Consider the following 18,139-nt stretch of genomic DNA (forward strand, 5'->3'; position numbering starts at 1 on the left):
TATTTCTCTACAGGGTGTATACAAGTTGTTGTGCATTTGCACATTTGTGTTACCAATGGATGCAATTTAAAATAGCTAAACACATTCTTTATATTTACATTTGTGATCTCTGTTTGTAATGATGGCCAGTTGCATGTAGCTATGTAAGCATTTTCCCCCTGAGGTTACTTCGGGACAGTTTCCTTAAATGAATTCAGGTTTATTGTAGATTCAGATATACAATTCTTGAAGCATTTTTGTTCATATTTGCAAAAAAATATATATATATTTATGATTTTACAATATTTCTCATTATTTGGGTCAGATCTTTTCCAGCTGAACTCCAAAAGTTACAGTTAATATCTGTGATCAGAACAGTTATAGCTGTGCAATGTCTTTAAGCTGTAGATACAGTTCTGATGCTGCCTCCCAGTTATTTGGCATCTGCAGCTGAATGTGCTCCATAACAAAGTCCAAGTACTCCTGGATGTCTGGGTCACCACATGGACTGATTGACAGTCTTGCCTCAGGGAAGACATCCAATTCTGTCTGTTGAATTCCAAACCCACAGTCCCTGGAGCCAAACCTAGGAAATAATTAATAATAGCATTCATTAGCATAAACAAACAAAACAGAAGAGTAACAATGTATCACCAATCAATTACCTGTGTGGTAAGTAGTACAGTTCATTGGGCACTCCCCCAGGACATGATGCTGTTCTCGATGTGCGAATCCTGTGACTGTTCCACAGAGTAACACATTCATCCAGGTCCTTCTGCAGGACTTCAGTGAAGCAAAACCTCACCAAGCATTGATGCTCATGACTTCCATTGAAATGCCCTGCATCTCTGAGGTCAGCAAATAACTCCATCCAGAACTGAGACCTATAAAATAGGATTACAATTAACCTTCCTATTATGTTTGGGGTGAATTTGATTCCATGTTTAAGGTCTTTCATAATTTACATATTCATATTTAATGACTTTTTCTAATTTAATGTGGGCAATTGGGTAAACTACTTAATTTATGCTTTCATTGTCCTGTACACATTAGCATTTCACACAATAATTTTTGATGACATTGAGGTCACGGACGTATAGTTTTCTCATCTTCAAAAAAAAAAAAATAAATAAAAATCAGGGCCCAAACATAACCATAACTGTAGTAGTGCGAGAACCACTGATGGTGCATTTAACATGAGGCAGGGAAAACATAACATATTACCTATGCCAATGGGGGTGGGGAAAATATGATTCTTGCAAAGATAATATTTCAAACGAGGATGGAGCAAAAAAGGCTTGCACAAACATCCTTCTAAGCCATATTTTTGGTACTCTGTGCTCTCTTTGAACTCAAAAGTATCTCCAAGATAGGTTTGTGTCAATGAGATGTTTTCACATCTATTTGATTATTAAAATGACAAGATAATATTTCTGAGATTAATGAGGATGCTGAAGAGAATGAGATCTTAAGTGTTGACCCTTCTTTTGTCTCTCAACCACCTGTAAACACACCACCTTCCAAAATTGTACTACCTTAAAAGAAGGCTGTTTAAGCAGTCAACAAACAAATATAACATGACATTAATGGATAATTTTAATTATAATAATTTTCTGGCAGTCTACATTTTACAAATGAACCCCAAGGATAAAATATGTTAGTACAATTGAGGTAACAGGAGGGTTAACTATTGAATTTAGATTATGTACAATATCATAATATGTAAACACTTCAGGGTAATATCCATTATGAATAAGTACATAAACTAAAGACCACGTACCTTCCTTTTCTAAATATGGACCACCACGACTCAATGCGTTGATTGTTTGTGGATGAGCCGTACATGTGGCTAGACGCTCCTGAGAAGTAGTCTGTGTGCTGTTGGCGTAGGGTACACTGAATTGCGGCCATAGTGCCGTTCTCTGTGCCACAATCAGTCCTCAATCTCATAGGTACAACACCGAGGTTTCGTACACAAGACAGGAAATTGTGAGCAATGACTGATGGGTCGTTATTTGTCGGCCCACATACAAGCCACAATATTTTCCGCGAAAACCCATCTATGCACCCCGACAGGGCCAAGCCGAACGGCTTAAGTTTGTCGTAACCATCAGCATGCCATAGATAATTCGGCCCCATCGAGTGATAGGTTCTTCTTACGAATCTTCGGCGTGCGCTCATCTCGCATCCTCGAGGATTGAGCTCCTGGAGTAGTAACATAACAACATCTCTCTTCACTCGCAACCTGTACTTTTGCTTGAGAACTTGCCACATCGTTCGGTATCCAAAGAGCTGTCCAGGTCCACGAAGCTCCAACCTAATAGCATTTCTGACTGCGTTCGTAGAGGAATACTGCTTTCTATGGAACAGTCCAGCCTCTTTAAGCTTAGTTTTAAGGCTCAGCAAGCTAAGGCTAACGCCATGTAAAGTGAACATCATGTCAACAATAACACCATAAGAGTGGCCTGCATTGAAATACCCTACACACAAATCCATTATCTCTTCTTCCGTCTGCTCTTTTAAAAAGTCCAGCGTTCTTCCACATGAAAAACAGAAGCGTGCCAGTTGGCTAAAATGCTTGCCACAAAACGGACAGAACATATTTTCGCGTATTTAGCTCCACTCCACTCTCTTTCACCGCGAAGCAGCTTGGGTCCACAGCAAGCACTTCCTGTGTGTTAGCCCCTCCCTTTCCGTAAGAAATCGCAGTTTGTAAAAGTGTTTCAGCGTTTGTAAAAGTGTTTTAATGTTTGTAAAAGTGTTTTAATATTTGTAAAAGTGTTTTAATGTTTGTAAAAGTGTTTTAATGTTTGTAAAAGTGTTTTAACGTTTGTAAATTTGTTTTAATATTTGTAAATGTGTTTTCTGACATGTTAATTTGTTTTGCACTTCAGGGCCACCGTAAGAACCAGATCAAAACCCTGTTCAGCTTCGTCTTCATCCATAATCTCAACAAACAACAAGCTTTTTTCCTTAACCGTGACTGAAAGCTATGTACCTGCGCTCTTCAACCAACCAACCTTGTGATGTCACTAGTGCTGCACGGGCAAAATGGCGGTGCACTAGCGCAAACGTTTAGAGTGGTAACAAACATAAAAATATTATAATTTAGTGTGTAAACATTTTGTATTAAAAATCCCCCCAAATAAATTCTATTACATTTAATCCCTTAAACAACTTGTACAAACTGAAATGTTTCTTGTCCACTTTAAAAGCGCGATTTAACAAAATTAAAATCACCTTATATCTATCAAGGAAATTGTAATTTATCATGTCAATAATGATTGTGGTTTTCCTATACATTTAAAAACCTCTCTCTACTGAACTAATCAGGCCCTAATGAATGCAATTCATGGATTCATGGATATGGACCATAGCTTTACCCATGCAAAGAAATGGATATTTTTACACCTTTATCAAGCTTAGAGTAGCGCCACACTTCATTAGTAGAATTATGAGAGCCCTAAAAATTTAAAATGAGGCACTGAGAGCTATGAAAGTGCACAGATAGTTTATTAAAAAAAAGACACATTACATTTAAGTTAGGGGACAGATTACTAAATTATGTTGTCAAAAAGCCAAATTGGATATAATTCCACACCAAACATAAAAAAGGGGGTGGACAAAAGTATTGAAAAATCATGTGATGCTTCTCTAATTTGTGTAATTAACAGCACCTCCTACTTAATTATGGCACATAACAGGTGGTGACAATAACTAAATCAGACTTGCAGCCATTAATTTTTAAAGTTGACTCAACCTCTTTTTTTGTCTGTACCACATTGAGCATGGAGAAAAGAAAGAAGACCAAAGAACTGCCTGAGGACTTGAGCAGCAAAATTGTGAGGAAGCATAGGCAATCTCAAGGCTACAAGTCCATCTCCAAAGACCTGAATGTTCATGTGTCTACCATGCGCAGTGTCATCAAGAAGTTTAAAGCCCATGGCACTGTGGCGAAAAGAAAAATTGACGAGAGATTTCAACGAAAGATTGTGTGGATGGTGGATAAAGAACCTCGACTAACATCCAAACAAGTTCAAGCTGCCCTGCAGTCCGAGGGTACAACAGTGTCAACCCGTACTATCTGTTGGTGTCTGAATGAAAGGGACTCCATGGTAGGAGTACCCAGGAAGACCCCACTTCTGACCCAGAGACATAAAAAAAGGCAGGCTGGAGTTTGCCAAAACGTACCTGAGAAAGCCAAAACGTTTTGGAAGAATGTTCTCTGGTCAGATGAGACAAAACTAGAGCTTTTTGGGAAAAGGCATCAACTTAAAGCTTACAGGGAAAAAACAAGGCCTTCAAAGAAAAGAACACGGTCCCTTCAGTCAAACATGGCGGAGGTTCCCTGATGTTTTGGGGTTGCTTTGCTGCCTCTGGCCCTGGACTGCTTGCATGGCATTATGAAGTCTAAAGACTACCAACAAATTTTGTGTTAGAAAGCTGGTGTTATCCAGGGTTATCAAGGGTTAAATAGAGGAGGTATTTTTATTAGTTTTCTTTCAGCAGCGTGACGCCGCCATGTTGGATCTCTCGTAGTCTTGCAATGGCATCGGTCTCAGAGCGTCTGACAGATTTAAAATGAAAACACAAAATGGAAATATCAATAGCAAAGTGACATTTTGTGATTCAGTTTTTGGGAAGATCAGCGCTCTCTACTGCTGATTCACTTATCTTTTTCTAATTCACCAGCATACAAACACGTGTAAATTATCAGGTGGCAGGGCTACAACTACTGACCCTCCTGCCTCAGTCTTGTTTAGAAGCCTCGCAGCTTCAAGCATCTCCGAACCGCGGATACTGGGCTTCGGTGCAAGGCGCCGGGGAACAGCAGTGACCCACTGGTGTTTTTCTAGTTTACTCCCCCTTTGAGTAAAACTCTTCCCACAGTCTGAGCAGTAATACGGTTTCTCTCCTGGGTGAATGCGTTGGTGATATTTGAGATCACCCAGTGTAGTAAAAGACTTGCCACAGTCTGAGCAGTGATACAGTTTCTCTCCTGTGTGATTGCGTTGGTGTTTTTTGAGATTACCCTTTATAGTAAAACTCTTCCCACAGTCTGAGCAGTGATACGGTTTCTCTCCGGTGTGAATGCGCTGGTGTATTTTGAGATGACTCTTTATAATAAAACTCTTCCCACAGTCTGAGCATTGATACGGTTTTTCTCCTGTGTGAATTTGCTGGTGCTTTTTGAAATAACTCTGTGTAGTAAAACTCTTCCCACAGTCTGAGCAGTGGTACGGTTTCTCTCCTGTGTGAACATGCTGGTGTATTTTGAGATCACTCTGTCGATTAAAACCCTTTCCACAGTCCGAGCAGTGATACAGTTTCTCTCCTGTGTGAATGCTCTGGTGTATTTTGAGTTCACGCAGTGTAGTAAAATTCTTCCCACAGTCCGAGCAGTAATATGGTTTCTCTCCTGTGTGAATGCGCTGGTGGTTTTTGAGATTACTCTGTGTAGTAAAACTCTTCCCACAGTCTGAACAGTGATGCGGTTTTTCTCCTGTGTGAATGCGCTGGTGATTTTTGAGTTTACTCTGTGTAGTAAAACTCTTCCCACAGTCTGAACAGTGATGCGGTTTTTCTCCTGTGTGAATGCGCCGGTGTATTTTGAGAGTACTTTGTTTAGTAAAACTCCTCCCACAGTCTGAGCAGTGATACGGTTTCTCTCCTGTGTGAATGCGCTGGTGTATTTTGAGAGTACTTTGTTTAGTAAAACTCTTCCCACAGTCTGAGCAGTAATACGGTTTCTCTCCTGTGTGAATGTGCTGGTGTTTTTTGAGATTACTCTGTTTAGTAAAACTCTTGACAGAGTGCTGATGTTTCTCCATGTTGGAACTTGGCTTCATTTGTCTGTTAAATGTAGCAAACAATTTCTGAGTGTTCTGGAGATTCTTCCTGATGGCTTCTGCTTCACCTCTTTCAGCAGTTTAACACTGCTCTTATTTAAATATCCTGGTTGTTGGTGATGAACTTCAGGAGAACATTTTCATTCCTGGAAAAAAAAGAAAAATGCAATTCCATATTAAAATAAAAGCAGGTCAATAAACTGAAAAGAACTGCCTAAATCCCTTACATCTTCATATTACCATAAAAGCTTCTGTACCTTTATCCATAGTGTGAGGGGGTGCTGGTGGTACTCCATCCACTAGAGGGAGGCCACCTTTTGCCACTTGCAATAATCAGACTGACATCTGTTTAGTGCCTTTATAAGGACTGCCCACTGTTCAGACGGTCTTGATTCTGTTCTGGTCTCACTGGAAGCTAAAGAAAGAAAGAAAAAGAAAGAAAGAGTGATGTTATCCTTTGATCTGAAGCTTTCTACACTGATCATGTGACCAACGATGACCGAAGCTTTTTCCTTTACACCAATTTATAAAAGATTCTACACATATTAACCAAATAAAAACCAATGCTTCACAAACTTCAAAAATATTATAAACTAGTTTGATAACAGAGTTTAAAACTAATTAAAAGCTTTTTCAAACTTATACATGCATAAAATAATGCAGATTATAAAATAAGTGATACATTGTACTATTGTGGAAAATACAGTAGAAAACATGCTGTCAGCAGCTGAAATAAATATTTTTCTTTAAAATGTTACGTTTATTAAACATTTAATCACGTTGTTTGACAAATCTATAAATGTTTGACAAAACATTTTTAATACAGATAACATTAAGTTTAATTAACCGTGCTTACAACAGTAACAAACATTGTAAAGTTGTTGATTAATGTTTCAACTAGTTATTAGATGACAATAACATTATTTACCATTAAAATTCCTTAAACTAAAGACCTGGATCATAATTAACAGGATCCATTATATTGTTAAAAATGTGTAATTTAGTAATATGTGAATGTCTTGTGAAAATCATTTAACAATTTATTTTAGATACTGTGGACAAATGTTTAAAAATCCACTAATTCCGATGCATTTTACTTCATAAAGCCAAATATTTCACAAGCAAAATATTTACTTCAATTTATTTTTTTCTGTTTTAACTATTCTGAAAATATATGGGGTGAGTTGTTAAATTGTGTATTTTATGTAAAGTTGCCCAAAGTGTGATTCTCTTTATTATTTCTTATCTTTTAATTATTTCTTTATATTATTTTCACATTCATATTTTTATTGCATATTATTAGGGGTTCAAGCACGTAGTGCTAGAAACCCTATTGTAATTGTTCTGATTATAGTTCATTTTTTTTTCTGCCATAGAAGTGATCGGGCAGAAGAAACCGTAAGGCCTACAGAGCTGAGACTTGGTCATATGGTAGTACATCTCACCGCTACTCAGATTCAAAGATGAGCCCGATCGGCCTCAAGGGGGCGCTATGACGAAGGTCAATGCGTTAGGCCTCGTAACTCCCACGCCCTGACAGCTAAAGCAAAAAATCTTTAGTTATATGATGCCTTGGTTAATGGAAAATCAAAAAGGTTTTTTGCTAACTCACCACAATCCCAACCTCAATAATTATTTTAAAAATCTTGAAATTTGTAAACAATATGGCCGCCATATGCAAATTAATCTTCCCGTGGCACACCAAAATTCACTCTAACAGCTGTAACTTTTGAATGCTTAAATTGACACTAATGCTGCTTTAGACCTTTGATCCTAACATGATTCTGAGGTAGCCTGTCAATCTTTGTAGATGTACGCCCCCAGGGGGCGGAGCCAAAGCTAAAAATCTGTTTCTCAGGAACCGTACAAGCTATCAAGCTCTCGTTTGACATGTATCATCTGTGGCCTATGTCCTATTGGTCTACTGAAGGAAAATTTGATATGTAAATTTTTGTGGTCGCTATTAGCCAATCAGTTTCCAGCAAGCTTTTGACAAGCTAAACAATCACCAATCAGGACGACACTTATACTGTACATGTATATGAGGGCCTTCTATCATCCTTTAAAATATGGTGTTGATTGGCCTCTAGGGGGCGCTATAGCAGAAAATCAGTTATATCTAAATGTACGTGTGGCCCAGGCATAGGATTCTTTTTTAGTTGTATGCTTTGCTGTAACCTTTACAACTTTGTAATTACATGTCTTTACCAAAAATGTATTGTTTTGCATCAGTGGCCAGTAGAGTAAAAATCACACTTTTCGAACTAGTCCCTGGATATTCAACCAATCATATCAACTTTGATCTTGATGCAATCTTGAGACCATGTAGGTAAATAATTATCAAAAAAATGTTGCCATTTTAACTTTTTGTGGCCCCAACATGTACATGTCAAACATGTACGTGAAAGCCTTTTCAGAGTTATTTGGCCACAACTCTGTCAATGTTTGCGGCATGTCAAAAATATCAAAAACACTCATTAGCAATAACATTTTAAGCACATCAGCCAAGAATGAGCCAAATAAGTCTTCAGTAGGCTCTACAGTGACAAATTAACTGTTTTCAATTAATTCTATTTATCAAACCTAAATGGACAGAAGACAGGCACTTTTGACCCTATCAATACACAAATTTACACACATATATAGACTGATAATCTGATCTTGTCAGCCAAATCGGACATGTTTTCCCTCTACAACGGCTCGAAATATACAGTGATTTTGTAGGCTGTAAGCCTGTATTATCGCTTTTTTCAAAGAGCTTGACTCAAAGAGCTGAGCTTGACTGCAAATTTTGAGCCAAATTTGATATTTTTGCCTCTAATACGGCCAAAAAAGCAACAGTGATTTTGTAGGCCCCAAACCGAATTTATCGCTTTTTTCAAACCTAAATGGACAGAAGTCAGGAACCTTTGACCCTATCAACACACAAATTCATACATATATATACAGACCACTTGATCATGACTACCAATTTTGAGCCAAATCGGACTTTTCTTCTCTCTGTAATAAATAGAAATGCTCTGATTGGAACCTCTCTCTCATAATGATAGATTGATAGAGTCTCAGCAGGTTATATGTGGTCTCTTGCTGCGCTCTGGTGGTCATTTGGTGAAACAGTTACAGCTGAATCATTCTAAATTAAAGCTCTACTTATCTTGCTGGTCTTGCTGGTTGAACATCTTTATCCTTCTGGGTCATGCTGGTCAGCCACCTTGGTCATACTTGTTCTTGCTCCACCCACTTAAGTTTTTTGCAAATTTGCATAATATGCAAAACCTACTTTTGAGAACTTGTCCTTGGCTTGTTGACCAATCATGACATGTTTGGTGTCAAACAGTTCAGCAGAGCTTACTCCTCAATAATTATTTTAAAAATCTTTAAATTTGTAAACAATATGGCCACCATATGCAAATTAGTTCTACCATAGTGCAGCAAAATTTCTTCTAACACTTATAACTTTTGAATGCTTAACCTGACATTAATACCACTTCAGTCCTTTGATCATAACATGATTCTCAGATTCCCCATCAGTTTAAGTAGACATACACCCCCAGGGGGCGTAGCCAATGCTAGATAGCTGTTTCTCAAGAACCATACAAGCTATCAAGCTCAGCCTTGGCAATTATCATCTATGGCCCATGCACTAATGGTACACCAAATGGAATTTTGATATTGACACTTTTGTGGTCACTATTAGCCAAACACATTCCAGCAAGCTTTTGACAGGCTGAATGTTAATCAGGTCTAAACTTATACACCCAGCTTGGTTATGCTGGCTATCCAGCCTGGTCATTATGGTCCTGCTGGTCATTCAGTTTTGTCATCATAGTAATGCTGGTCATCCAGCTTGGTCATACAGGTCAACCACCTTTGACATGCTGATCATCCAGTTTGGTCACTATCGTCAACAAGTTTCTTCATGCTGGTCAATCAGCTTGGTCATGCTGATCATACTGGCCAACCAGCTTTGTCATTCTAGTCATCCAGATTAGTCATGCTGGTAATCTAGCTTGGTCTTTACGGTCATGCTGGTCATCCTCATCCAGTTTGGTGATGCCTGTCAACCAGCAACATGTTTTAAGCCTAACTGGCCTTCAGGGGCCTCTTTGCCTGTAATGCTCGAACCCCGTAAATCGCCACTTGCGGCTATATTTATTATTATTATTATTATTATTATTATTATTATTAAAGTATCCGTAAAGGAGCAGCTGGAGACTGTATTCAACAGTAATGGTTTAACTAGGATTTCTTAAAAACAGCAGGGCTTTTTTTTTAAACAAAAAAAAAACTTTTTTTTTTTAAATTTGCTGTAGCTTATGTGTTATTAAATGAAATATTGTTTTTTGTTCCAAGATGGTACAGTGTTGCCTTGAGGCAACAAATTTATAAAACTTTAATAAAATCAATTTAAAAAAAACTTTGTTGATTTTGTTATAAGAGTCCATTTTAAGCTGGAAAAACCATACAATTTTTTTTTTGGCCATTGGAATCAACAGCATAAAACAAGTCCTGTATCAGAAGAACATTCGGTTTCACCTGCTCTACCCGACCCGGCTGCGTGTTTTTCTTGGGGACAACATCCACGTCTTTAACTCGCCCGATGAAGCTCAGAGGTTTTTTGATCAAAAGGTCCAGTAAATAGTCACCTGAACTTTTATTAAACACAGTCTAAACTAGGGATGCACTGATACCACTTTTTCCTTACTCATACCGAATAAGATATAATATCCTGAATAAGATATAATAACCTGATTGGCTGCTCCACAGTTTCCGCCTTTTTTGAAAGAACTGTTAGAGGATTGGCTGCAGTAGATAATGATTGACAAGGAGCTCCTGTTGTTGACTTACAATTATTAAATTTAACATGTAATGATCAAAATTTGGTAAAAAAAAAAACAAACAAAAAAAAAAAAAAAACAGGAAAATCTTTGGGCGCTTTTCAGATTTTCTATTTTTATTTTTTATTACAAGATACATGTGCATTGTTTCTTTAAGAGCCCCCTCCCCAACCCTTGCGCCCACAATCCACCCCCCCCCACACTCCACACCCCCCACACACACCACACCACACAGTCCACACCCCACACACACACTCCACACCCCGCACACACTCCACATCCCACGCACTCCACACCCCATGCCACACACTCTCCACACCAAACACTACACAACTTAGTAACTATTTGACAAGCCAACTTAAAGTTTGTTCACGAACTTTGCCTTTTCTAGTTACATTTAGGGCTTAAAACTTACTAATATATTTATTAAAACAACAATTCAGCGCTAAGTAGTGCGGTCACGTCCAAACACCATCGGTGTGTGTGTCAGTCCATCCTCCACTTTGAGATTTTTCTTAAGGGTTTTTTGTTGCTTGCATGAGAATAACTGCTTGATTATTACACTTTTCTTAACTATTTATTAATTTGCTCCAGCATCGTCTGGATTGATTAAACTCCCGCTCCCGCTCCCGCCAATAACAATTCAGTCCCGAGCCGCAAGATATTCTAACGGGAAAACGAATATCCGAATACCAAATTAAAAACAAATACCTACTCAATGAGCGAATATCCAAATACACAAATATTCGGGTCCAGCCCTAATAATTGTCCAGGCCTAAATGACCCTATATCTTTTTAAGCTTAGCAAAATTTGGATTAGGACCCACCTTTATCTCATGGATCAAACTTTTATATTCCTCTCCTAAAGCATCCATTATTACAAATGGCAAGCAATCACAGTACTTCCAACTATCAAGAGGAACCCGTCAGGGTGGTCCCATCAGTCCTCTCCTGTTTGCCTTGGCCATTGAACCCCAGTCTATTTTACTTAAACTCTGTTCTTAGTATGCCACATATTGTTCATATTCTAATGAGGATTTTCTGGATATAAATTACATTTTGATAAAAGTGAATGTTTCCCCATTAATTATTTAGCACTTAAGATTCAGGAAAATACTTTTTCTCCTGTTTTGGAGAAAATAAAACTAGACTTGAAAAAATGGAGGTCACTTAATTTGTCCCTGGCAGGGAGGGTAAACTGTATAAAAATGAATGTTCTCAAATTGTTGTACTCGTTTCAAAGTATCCCACTGTATCTTAGTAAATCTTTCTTTAAGTCTGTTGAAAAATGTTTTACTGAGTTTATTTGGAATGGCAAAAATCCAAAAATACTGTGATGGAAGGTGTTTATTGAAATGATTCATAATCAATGACGTGTGATGATTCATAAACAATGACGACTATTAATGATATTACTTTTTGTTCCATGCGATGATAATGTGTACTCAGTAAACTGAACTTAACATTCTTCCCTCAGTGAGCATATCTAAGATGCTGAGTGAGAGTTTTTCTATCTGGGAAAAGCAGTGTGTGTCTATGTGTGTGTGCTAAGGAATGCACGTCACGGTTGTTCTGTCTACAATTCTGGCGCCAGGGTCATTTTTCCTTCTGCTTGCAGAAAGCCAGGGTGTTTTGAGAACCAGCCTGATATGCTCACTAAGGGATTATGTCATACCACCTGTCAGAAGAAGTTGACGTGTCACAATGGTGGCACTGTGCCCATAATTGGGAAGTAAGATAGTAAGGGTTGGGAGGATCTAAAAGGTATAAAGAGAGCGTGGCACTCTTGCAAGGGAGGAGATCACTCTGTATTCATACGTGTGTCTTCTCAATAAATCTTGTTACTCATTCTGATCAAGACTCAGAGACTCTGCAGTTTCTTTCTTCCTGTCATTATTTTCCACCACAATACGTATAGAACTACTGCAGAAATCCAAGCAACAGGGTAGATCAGCCCTTCCAAACCTTTGTTATTATTACTGGGCTGCAAATATTACAAAAATTACCCACTGGCTTCATGCCCCAGATACTGACTGGTGTCAACTTGAGGCTTTTTCTTATATTTTGACCTCTCTTATGGCTTTGGTCACCGCTAGTCTCCCCCTGTCTGTTTCTGCCTTCACTAATAACCCAATTGTTATCAATACACTTAAAATATGGAATCAATTCAGAGAGTATTTTGGGTTTAAACACTTCCTTCACATGAGCCCTATTTGCAATAATAATTTATTTCTTCCTGCAAAACTGGATTCTGCACTTTCTACTTGGTGCAGACTCTCTTAACATATATCTCCAGCCTAATCCACTTACTGCCATATTTGATATATCTGAGAAAAGTCACAGAAAATCATAGCCCTTACAACCCTCCTTGCTCACAGGAGAATTCTATTACACTGAAAATCAAAACACCCTCTAAAAGCTTCTGTGTGGCTTAGAGATTTGATGCAGTTTATTCAGATGGAAAAAAATTAATATTCCCTTAGGGATTCTAACTATTTGGGCATCAATTTTAAGCAATATAGACAACATCAAATCTATAACAGACATTGAATAATCCATCTTCAGTGATTTACTTACTCCCTTTTTAGTTAAATATTTATTTGTTTGTAATTTATTTACTCATTTAATTTAATTCTGTTACTGTTCAATATACATAAATTTTTCCCCTCTCTCTCCCCCTTTACTTTTTTTTTTTAACTGAAACGAGATAATAATAATAATAATAAAACGCTGGTAACATTAGCTAGCTAGCTAACATCAGCTACTTTGGTCCCCTATTATGGGCCAGTTCTGCCTAATAAACAGTTCTCTTTTTCTCTCTGCCAGTTGCGTTAAAGAAACACATCAGCTCCCACTGTAGATGAACACTTAAACATTATTCCCACATATAAAAAAAATCACATCATTAAACATTTAACTATTGTTAACACTTTTTTAAATCTCTGCATAAAAAGCTGAGTTGTGCTTTTTACGTACCACGAACGATGCAGAAAAATATTGAATAAGTTTTAAAAAAATACAGCAACTGGATAGGTGGGTACATTAATTTTGAAGTTAATGTTTTAGCCACCTTTAGCTATCTTAACCAATGCTATATAGATAGCTAGCTAAACTAGCAGGCAATTCCAAACACTAAAATACTATTAGCAGCCTGAATGTCTTAAACACATTAAATTTGTGATGAATTGTTGTTATATAGCCTAAATGGAAGGATAATATACAAGCTGTCTGTAATAGTTAATCCTTTCCTTTATAATTAACTTTAGCTGTTAGGTGTGGTATTCGTAACAACACTGGGTCATTTTACAAGCTAATTTTGCTAATGCTAACGCTCCTGCCTCAGTGCTGAAAAAATCTAAGTTTACTGTAAATAAACAGAAGCGCTTTACACCCAAATAAACAGTTTTCAGAGGAGAAATCTGTGTAGATTACTCATCTCTTACTTGCCTTTGAAAGAGAGAGAGAGAGAGAGAGAGAGAGAGAGAGAGAGAGAAATTTCTCCATACCTTCTGAGGTTCAGCTGATCCTGCTCTTCCTCCGCTCCAACTACAGACCCCGAAAGCTCAGCCTCATCCGGGTTATGTAGAGCCCCGCCCCCTTCCCCGCTATATCACATTATACCCCATCACCGCTAGAGGGAGCCCGCGAGGGAGTCCTCAATACATGGAGCTGAATGGAGCTAAACAGCTAAAACTCTCATTTAAAACACTGTATAACTACTTCTCTGGGGTTTTCCTTTAATTTTACAAAGTAGAACTAGCGTTACTGCTACTGATGCTGGAGTTACACACAGAACATGTTTAATAGGATTAAAACTGCTGTTTAAAAGCTTTAATAATTATCTCTGCGGTGATGAAATGGTTGTAGTTGTTCTGCTTTGAGGAAATAAGTACAATTTTATTCTATAAACTATCAAACATTTATAAATTATTATTTTGCTTTTCCGGTAGAAACTTTTTTAAATCTAAATTTTATTCAAAATATTATGGTTACATTCTCTTTGCATTCTTGATGTCCTGCAGATTCTTGAAAAGGAGATCATACTGCAGAAGATCTTGTTATTCTGAAATCTTTCCATAAATTGAGGTCATTCACAGACCTCCCTGTAAAATCACTCTCTGACATCACAATGGCCCTTCCTGATTTCTGTATAGAAGGGTACTTCACACTTTTAAAAGCATTTGAAACTTCATATGCAAACATCAGTTTTAAACTAATTAAATATAATAAAAAAACTATTCGTTTAAGAGTTTAATTGTTTATAGGATGGTGTTTTTTCTTTTTTACTTTTCCAAAATGAGTCCAGCAAGCATTCTCATTCTACTACAAAATATTAGCCAGTTTAGACAGAACTTTTTGTACATATTAAAGGAAGAAGTTACTGATGTTGAGACTATTTGGGCCAGATTATATCTGGTTCTGTGTAGAAATATAACAAACACCCCTGGTTGCTTGAGTCACTTAATCCTCCTTTTATGTTTGGGGTCAATTTGACCTGTTTAACGCATGTATGTCAGTAGTTAATCTCATTTTATTTACCTCATATTTGGTTATTTTTTTCTAATTTAATGGGGACAACTGGGTAAACATTAAATTAATGGGATGTTTTTTATGTCTTGTTCACAATTTGTATACATCGGTGTTGTTTGGGGTTAATTTGTCCCCACACTATTTTAGCTTTATAAAACATAAAAAATATCAGAATTTAAAACACATTTTTGTTGAATGATGTGAAGGTCAATATGACATGCAATTTTATAATCTTCAAAAAAATTTGATCCCTAAAATAACATAATTATAACTGTATTAGTGCAAGAACCACTGACAGTTCACAGGACAGGGGGGCGGGAAAAACATAATTCTCATGAGAACTTGATATTTCTCATTCTGTGGAGGAATATATTGTTCCTGAAAACATCTTGTTCACACAACATAGTGGTTATGTAGAGATATAAAAGGTTTCACAGCAGCTTCTAAACCAGTTCTCTATGTGTTCTGTCTCTCTCTCTTTCTGCTCTCTCTCTCTACTGAAAATGCCGTCTAAGAAAAGGTTTTCTCTCAGTGAGGATTTCTCACATCTCTTTCACCATGACAGAGACATAGAGGAGAATGTGTCTGAGAAAAAGGAGGACTTTAGAGAGGATCCTGATTATAATTTATTCCTCCTCTGATGAGAATGAGCCCTTTACTGTAGATCCTCTTCTTGTCTCTCAACCAATAGAAAACAGACTACCTTCCAAAAGTAAAAAGTTATTATGGTCTGTCTCCCCACTTTAAGAAAATGATAAACTTCCCAGATAGCCACCGAGTGCTGGCCCAGTACTGGGCCTTAGCTGGTTTCTGACTGTCCTCAAAGGTGGCCCAGAACCGGCCACCGGACTCGGCCCAGTGTATTTTTGAACGTAGGACCAAGTCTGGGCCTTATTCGGTTTCTGACTCCTCGAAGCTGGCTGAGAGTCGGTCACCGGACTCGGTCCAGTGTCTTTTTGAACGCAGGACCAAGTCTGGGCCTTATTCGGTTTCTGACTCCTCGAAGCTGGCTGAGATTCGGTCACCGGACTCGGCCCAGTGTCTTTTTGAACGTAGGACCAGGACTGGGCCTACACTGGTTTCTGACTGTTCTTGAAGCTGGCTGAGATCCTGCCACAGAACTTGGTCCAGTGCCCAACACAAGTTAAGCAAAACTTTTGTAACTGAAGGTACTTTGTCTTTTACTGTTGGTGAATTTGTTTTCTAAGAACTAGGAGGTTCAGGAACCTACAATGTTATTCCTACTACTACAAGCTACAAGCTATTTGTACATAAAATTTATGTAAATAACCACTTTGTACATCAGTACATCAATATGATTATTATATATTATTATAGGAAACACTAATAAGGAATTTACCATTGGTTTAAATAGAGTATTCTGTTTACTCAATTAGTGTTAATGAGAGAAAAACTTTGTCTGGAAGCTCAAAGAAAGACATAAAACAAAGATTTATATTAAATTTATGTTTAATTCATAAAGTTTACATATTTAAAAAATAAAGGGAAAAAAAGAAAACAGAAACAGATTACAATTTGCAAATTCTTTTTAACTCATTCAATTGAATACACTACAAAGACAAGAAATTTAATGTTGCAAATATTCACTCATTTTGAATTTGATGCCTGTAACATGTTCCAAAAGTTAAGACAGGGGTAACAACATTATGCATGCATTATGAAGACCAAATACGAGAACGGAGACCCCGGACTGTTTCTTTAACTAGCTGAGCTCTGCGGTACAGTTAAAAAGCTCCCCACGACAGTGCTCTTACTGCCTCTCCCTATTAGGCTACAGAGGGGCATGTAGTGTTGTGTTACAGTGTTTGTTGTTGCGCCGCTAAAGTATGGAGGATGAAGAAAAAGAAATCCAACTGATTTGAAAGAATCAGGAAAAAATTGAATTGTGACCCCAAGAATCAATTTTGAATCGAATTTTGGGATTCCCAAAGATTCACAGCCCTACTTTGTACTATGAAAAACATTGGTTTAAATAGGTTCGCCCAAACAAAGGTTTGGCACCTGTGGACTTCTTGTTACTTTTTACCTTATTTATTTTTATTTGTATCTGTTTTAATATGTGGTACCTTTGCCAAGTAAAACTCAATATTAACTCAACTTAATATTGAGATGATTGGTTTTAAGAAATTTGCATCGGCCTAAAACATTTTCACAGTACTGTACATATACACACATACTGTATAGGTTTTTGTGTGTGTGTGTTTGAGCTGTACTATGGAGGACCAAAAATGACATAAGTATAAATAAATAAATGCAAATATAAATGTAGAAATAATAAATATATACATGAATAAATGAATGTTGAAATAAATAAATAAATATATAAATAAATGCACATATAAATGAATGAATGAATGAATTAATATTTGCATAGGTAAATAAATAAATTAATACATTTCTTATTTATTTATATATTTATTTATATATTTACTTATATGTGCATTTATTTATTTATTCATTCATTTATTTATTTCAACATTTATTCATTTATTTATTTCAACACTTATTTATTCATTCATTTATTTATTTCAACATTTCTACATTTATTTATTTCCACATTTCTTCATTTATTTAATTTATCTCCACCGTCCTGTACTTCCGGTATCAGTGAGACAGAACAAAAGGGACGGCACAGCAACATCGCGGCTATAACCCCTACTGCAGTAACAACTGCTGAAAATGAATGAGGGTCAACAGCTTAAAAATGTCGCCGCTGCAGGCCAAGGCAGGAGCAGTGTCACTACCCGATCTGTACCCCCTGCCCGATTTGTTCCGCGCATGCGCACGCATTGCAAACTGAGCAGGGGCACAGATCAGGTAGCCACGGCTGTTACACCAGCCGTTGTGCGCATGCGTCAACAGTTTTCGGCTCTGTGAGGTCGCTGCTCAAGCTTAACTTCCGTTTTCTGAATTATAGATAGA

At 37.3% G+C, this 18,139-nt stretch overlaps 3 protein-coding genes across 3 annotated transcripts in view; all 3 read right to left on the reverse strand.

The window, feature by feature from the left end:
- Nucleotides 1-14,207, reverse strand: part of LOC125801268 (zinc finger protein 239-like) — a 305,512-nt gene extending 291,305 nt beyond the window's left edge. Inside the window, exon 1 of the mRNA XM_049477713.1 lies at nt 14,173-14,207. The gene's annotated coding sequence lies outside the window, so the exon portion shown is untranslated. The remainder of the gene's footprint in view (nt 1-14,172) is intronic.
- LOC125801217 (uncharacterized) lies at nt 9-3,346 on the reverse strand. The gene is made up of 3 exons (XM_049477592.1): nt 1,760-3,346; nt 645-863; nt 9-565 (listed from the first exon to the last, which is right to left on the reverse strand). The coding sequence occupies exons 1-3, from the start codon at nt 2,578-2,580 to the stop codon at nt 358-360; spliced, it is 1,248 nt and encodes a 415-aa protein (XP_049333549.1). The 5' UTR covers nt 2,581-3,346; the 3' UTR covers nt 9-357.
- Nucleotides 3,476-8,634, reverse strand: LOC111189805 (zinc finger protein 239-like). The gene is made up of 3 exons (XM_049477678.1): nt 7,274-8,634; nt 6,086-6,243; nt 3,476-5,974 (listed from the first exon to the last, which is right to left on the reverse strand). The coding sequence occupies exon 3, from the start codon at nt 5,826-5,828 to the stop codon at nt 4,665-4,667; it is 1,164 nt and encodes a 387-aa protein (XP_049333635.1). The 5' UTR covers nt 5,829-5,974; nt 6,086-6,243; nt 7,274-8,634; the 3' UTR covers nt 3,476-4,664.
- Nucleotides 14,208-18,139: the final 3,932 nt, after the last annotated feature.

Source organism: Astyanax mexicanus, chromosome 4 (assembly GCF_023375975.1).
Source record: "Astyanax mexicanus isolate ESR-SI-001 chromosome 4, AstMex3_surface, whole genome shotgun sequence".
Classification (NCBI taxonomy): Eukaryota; Metazoa; Chordata; class Actinopteri; order Characiformes; family Acestrorhamphidae; genus Astyanax; species Astyanax mexicanus.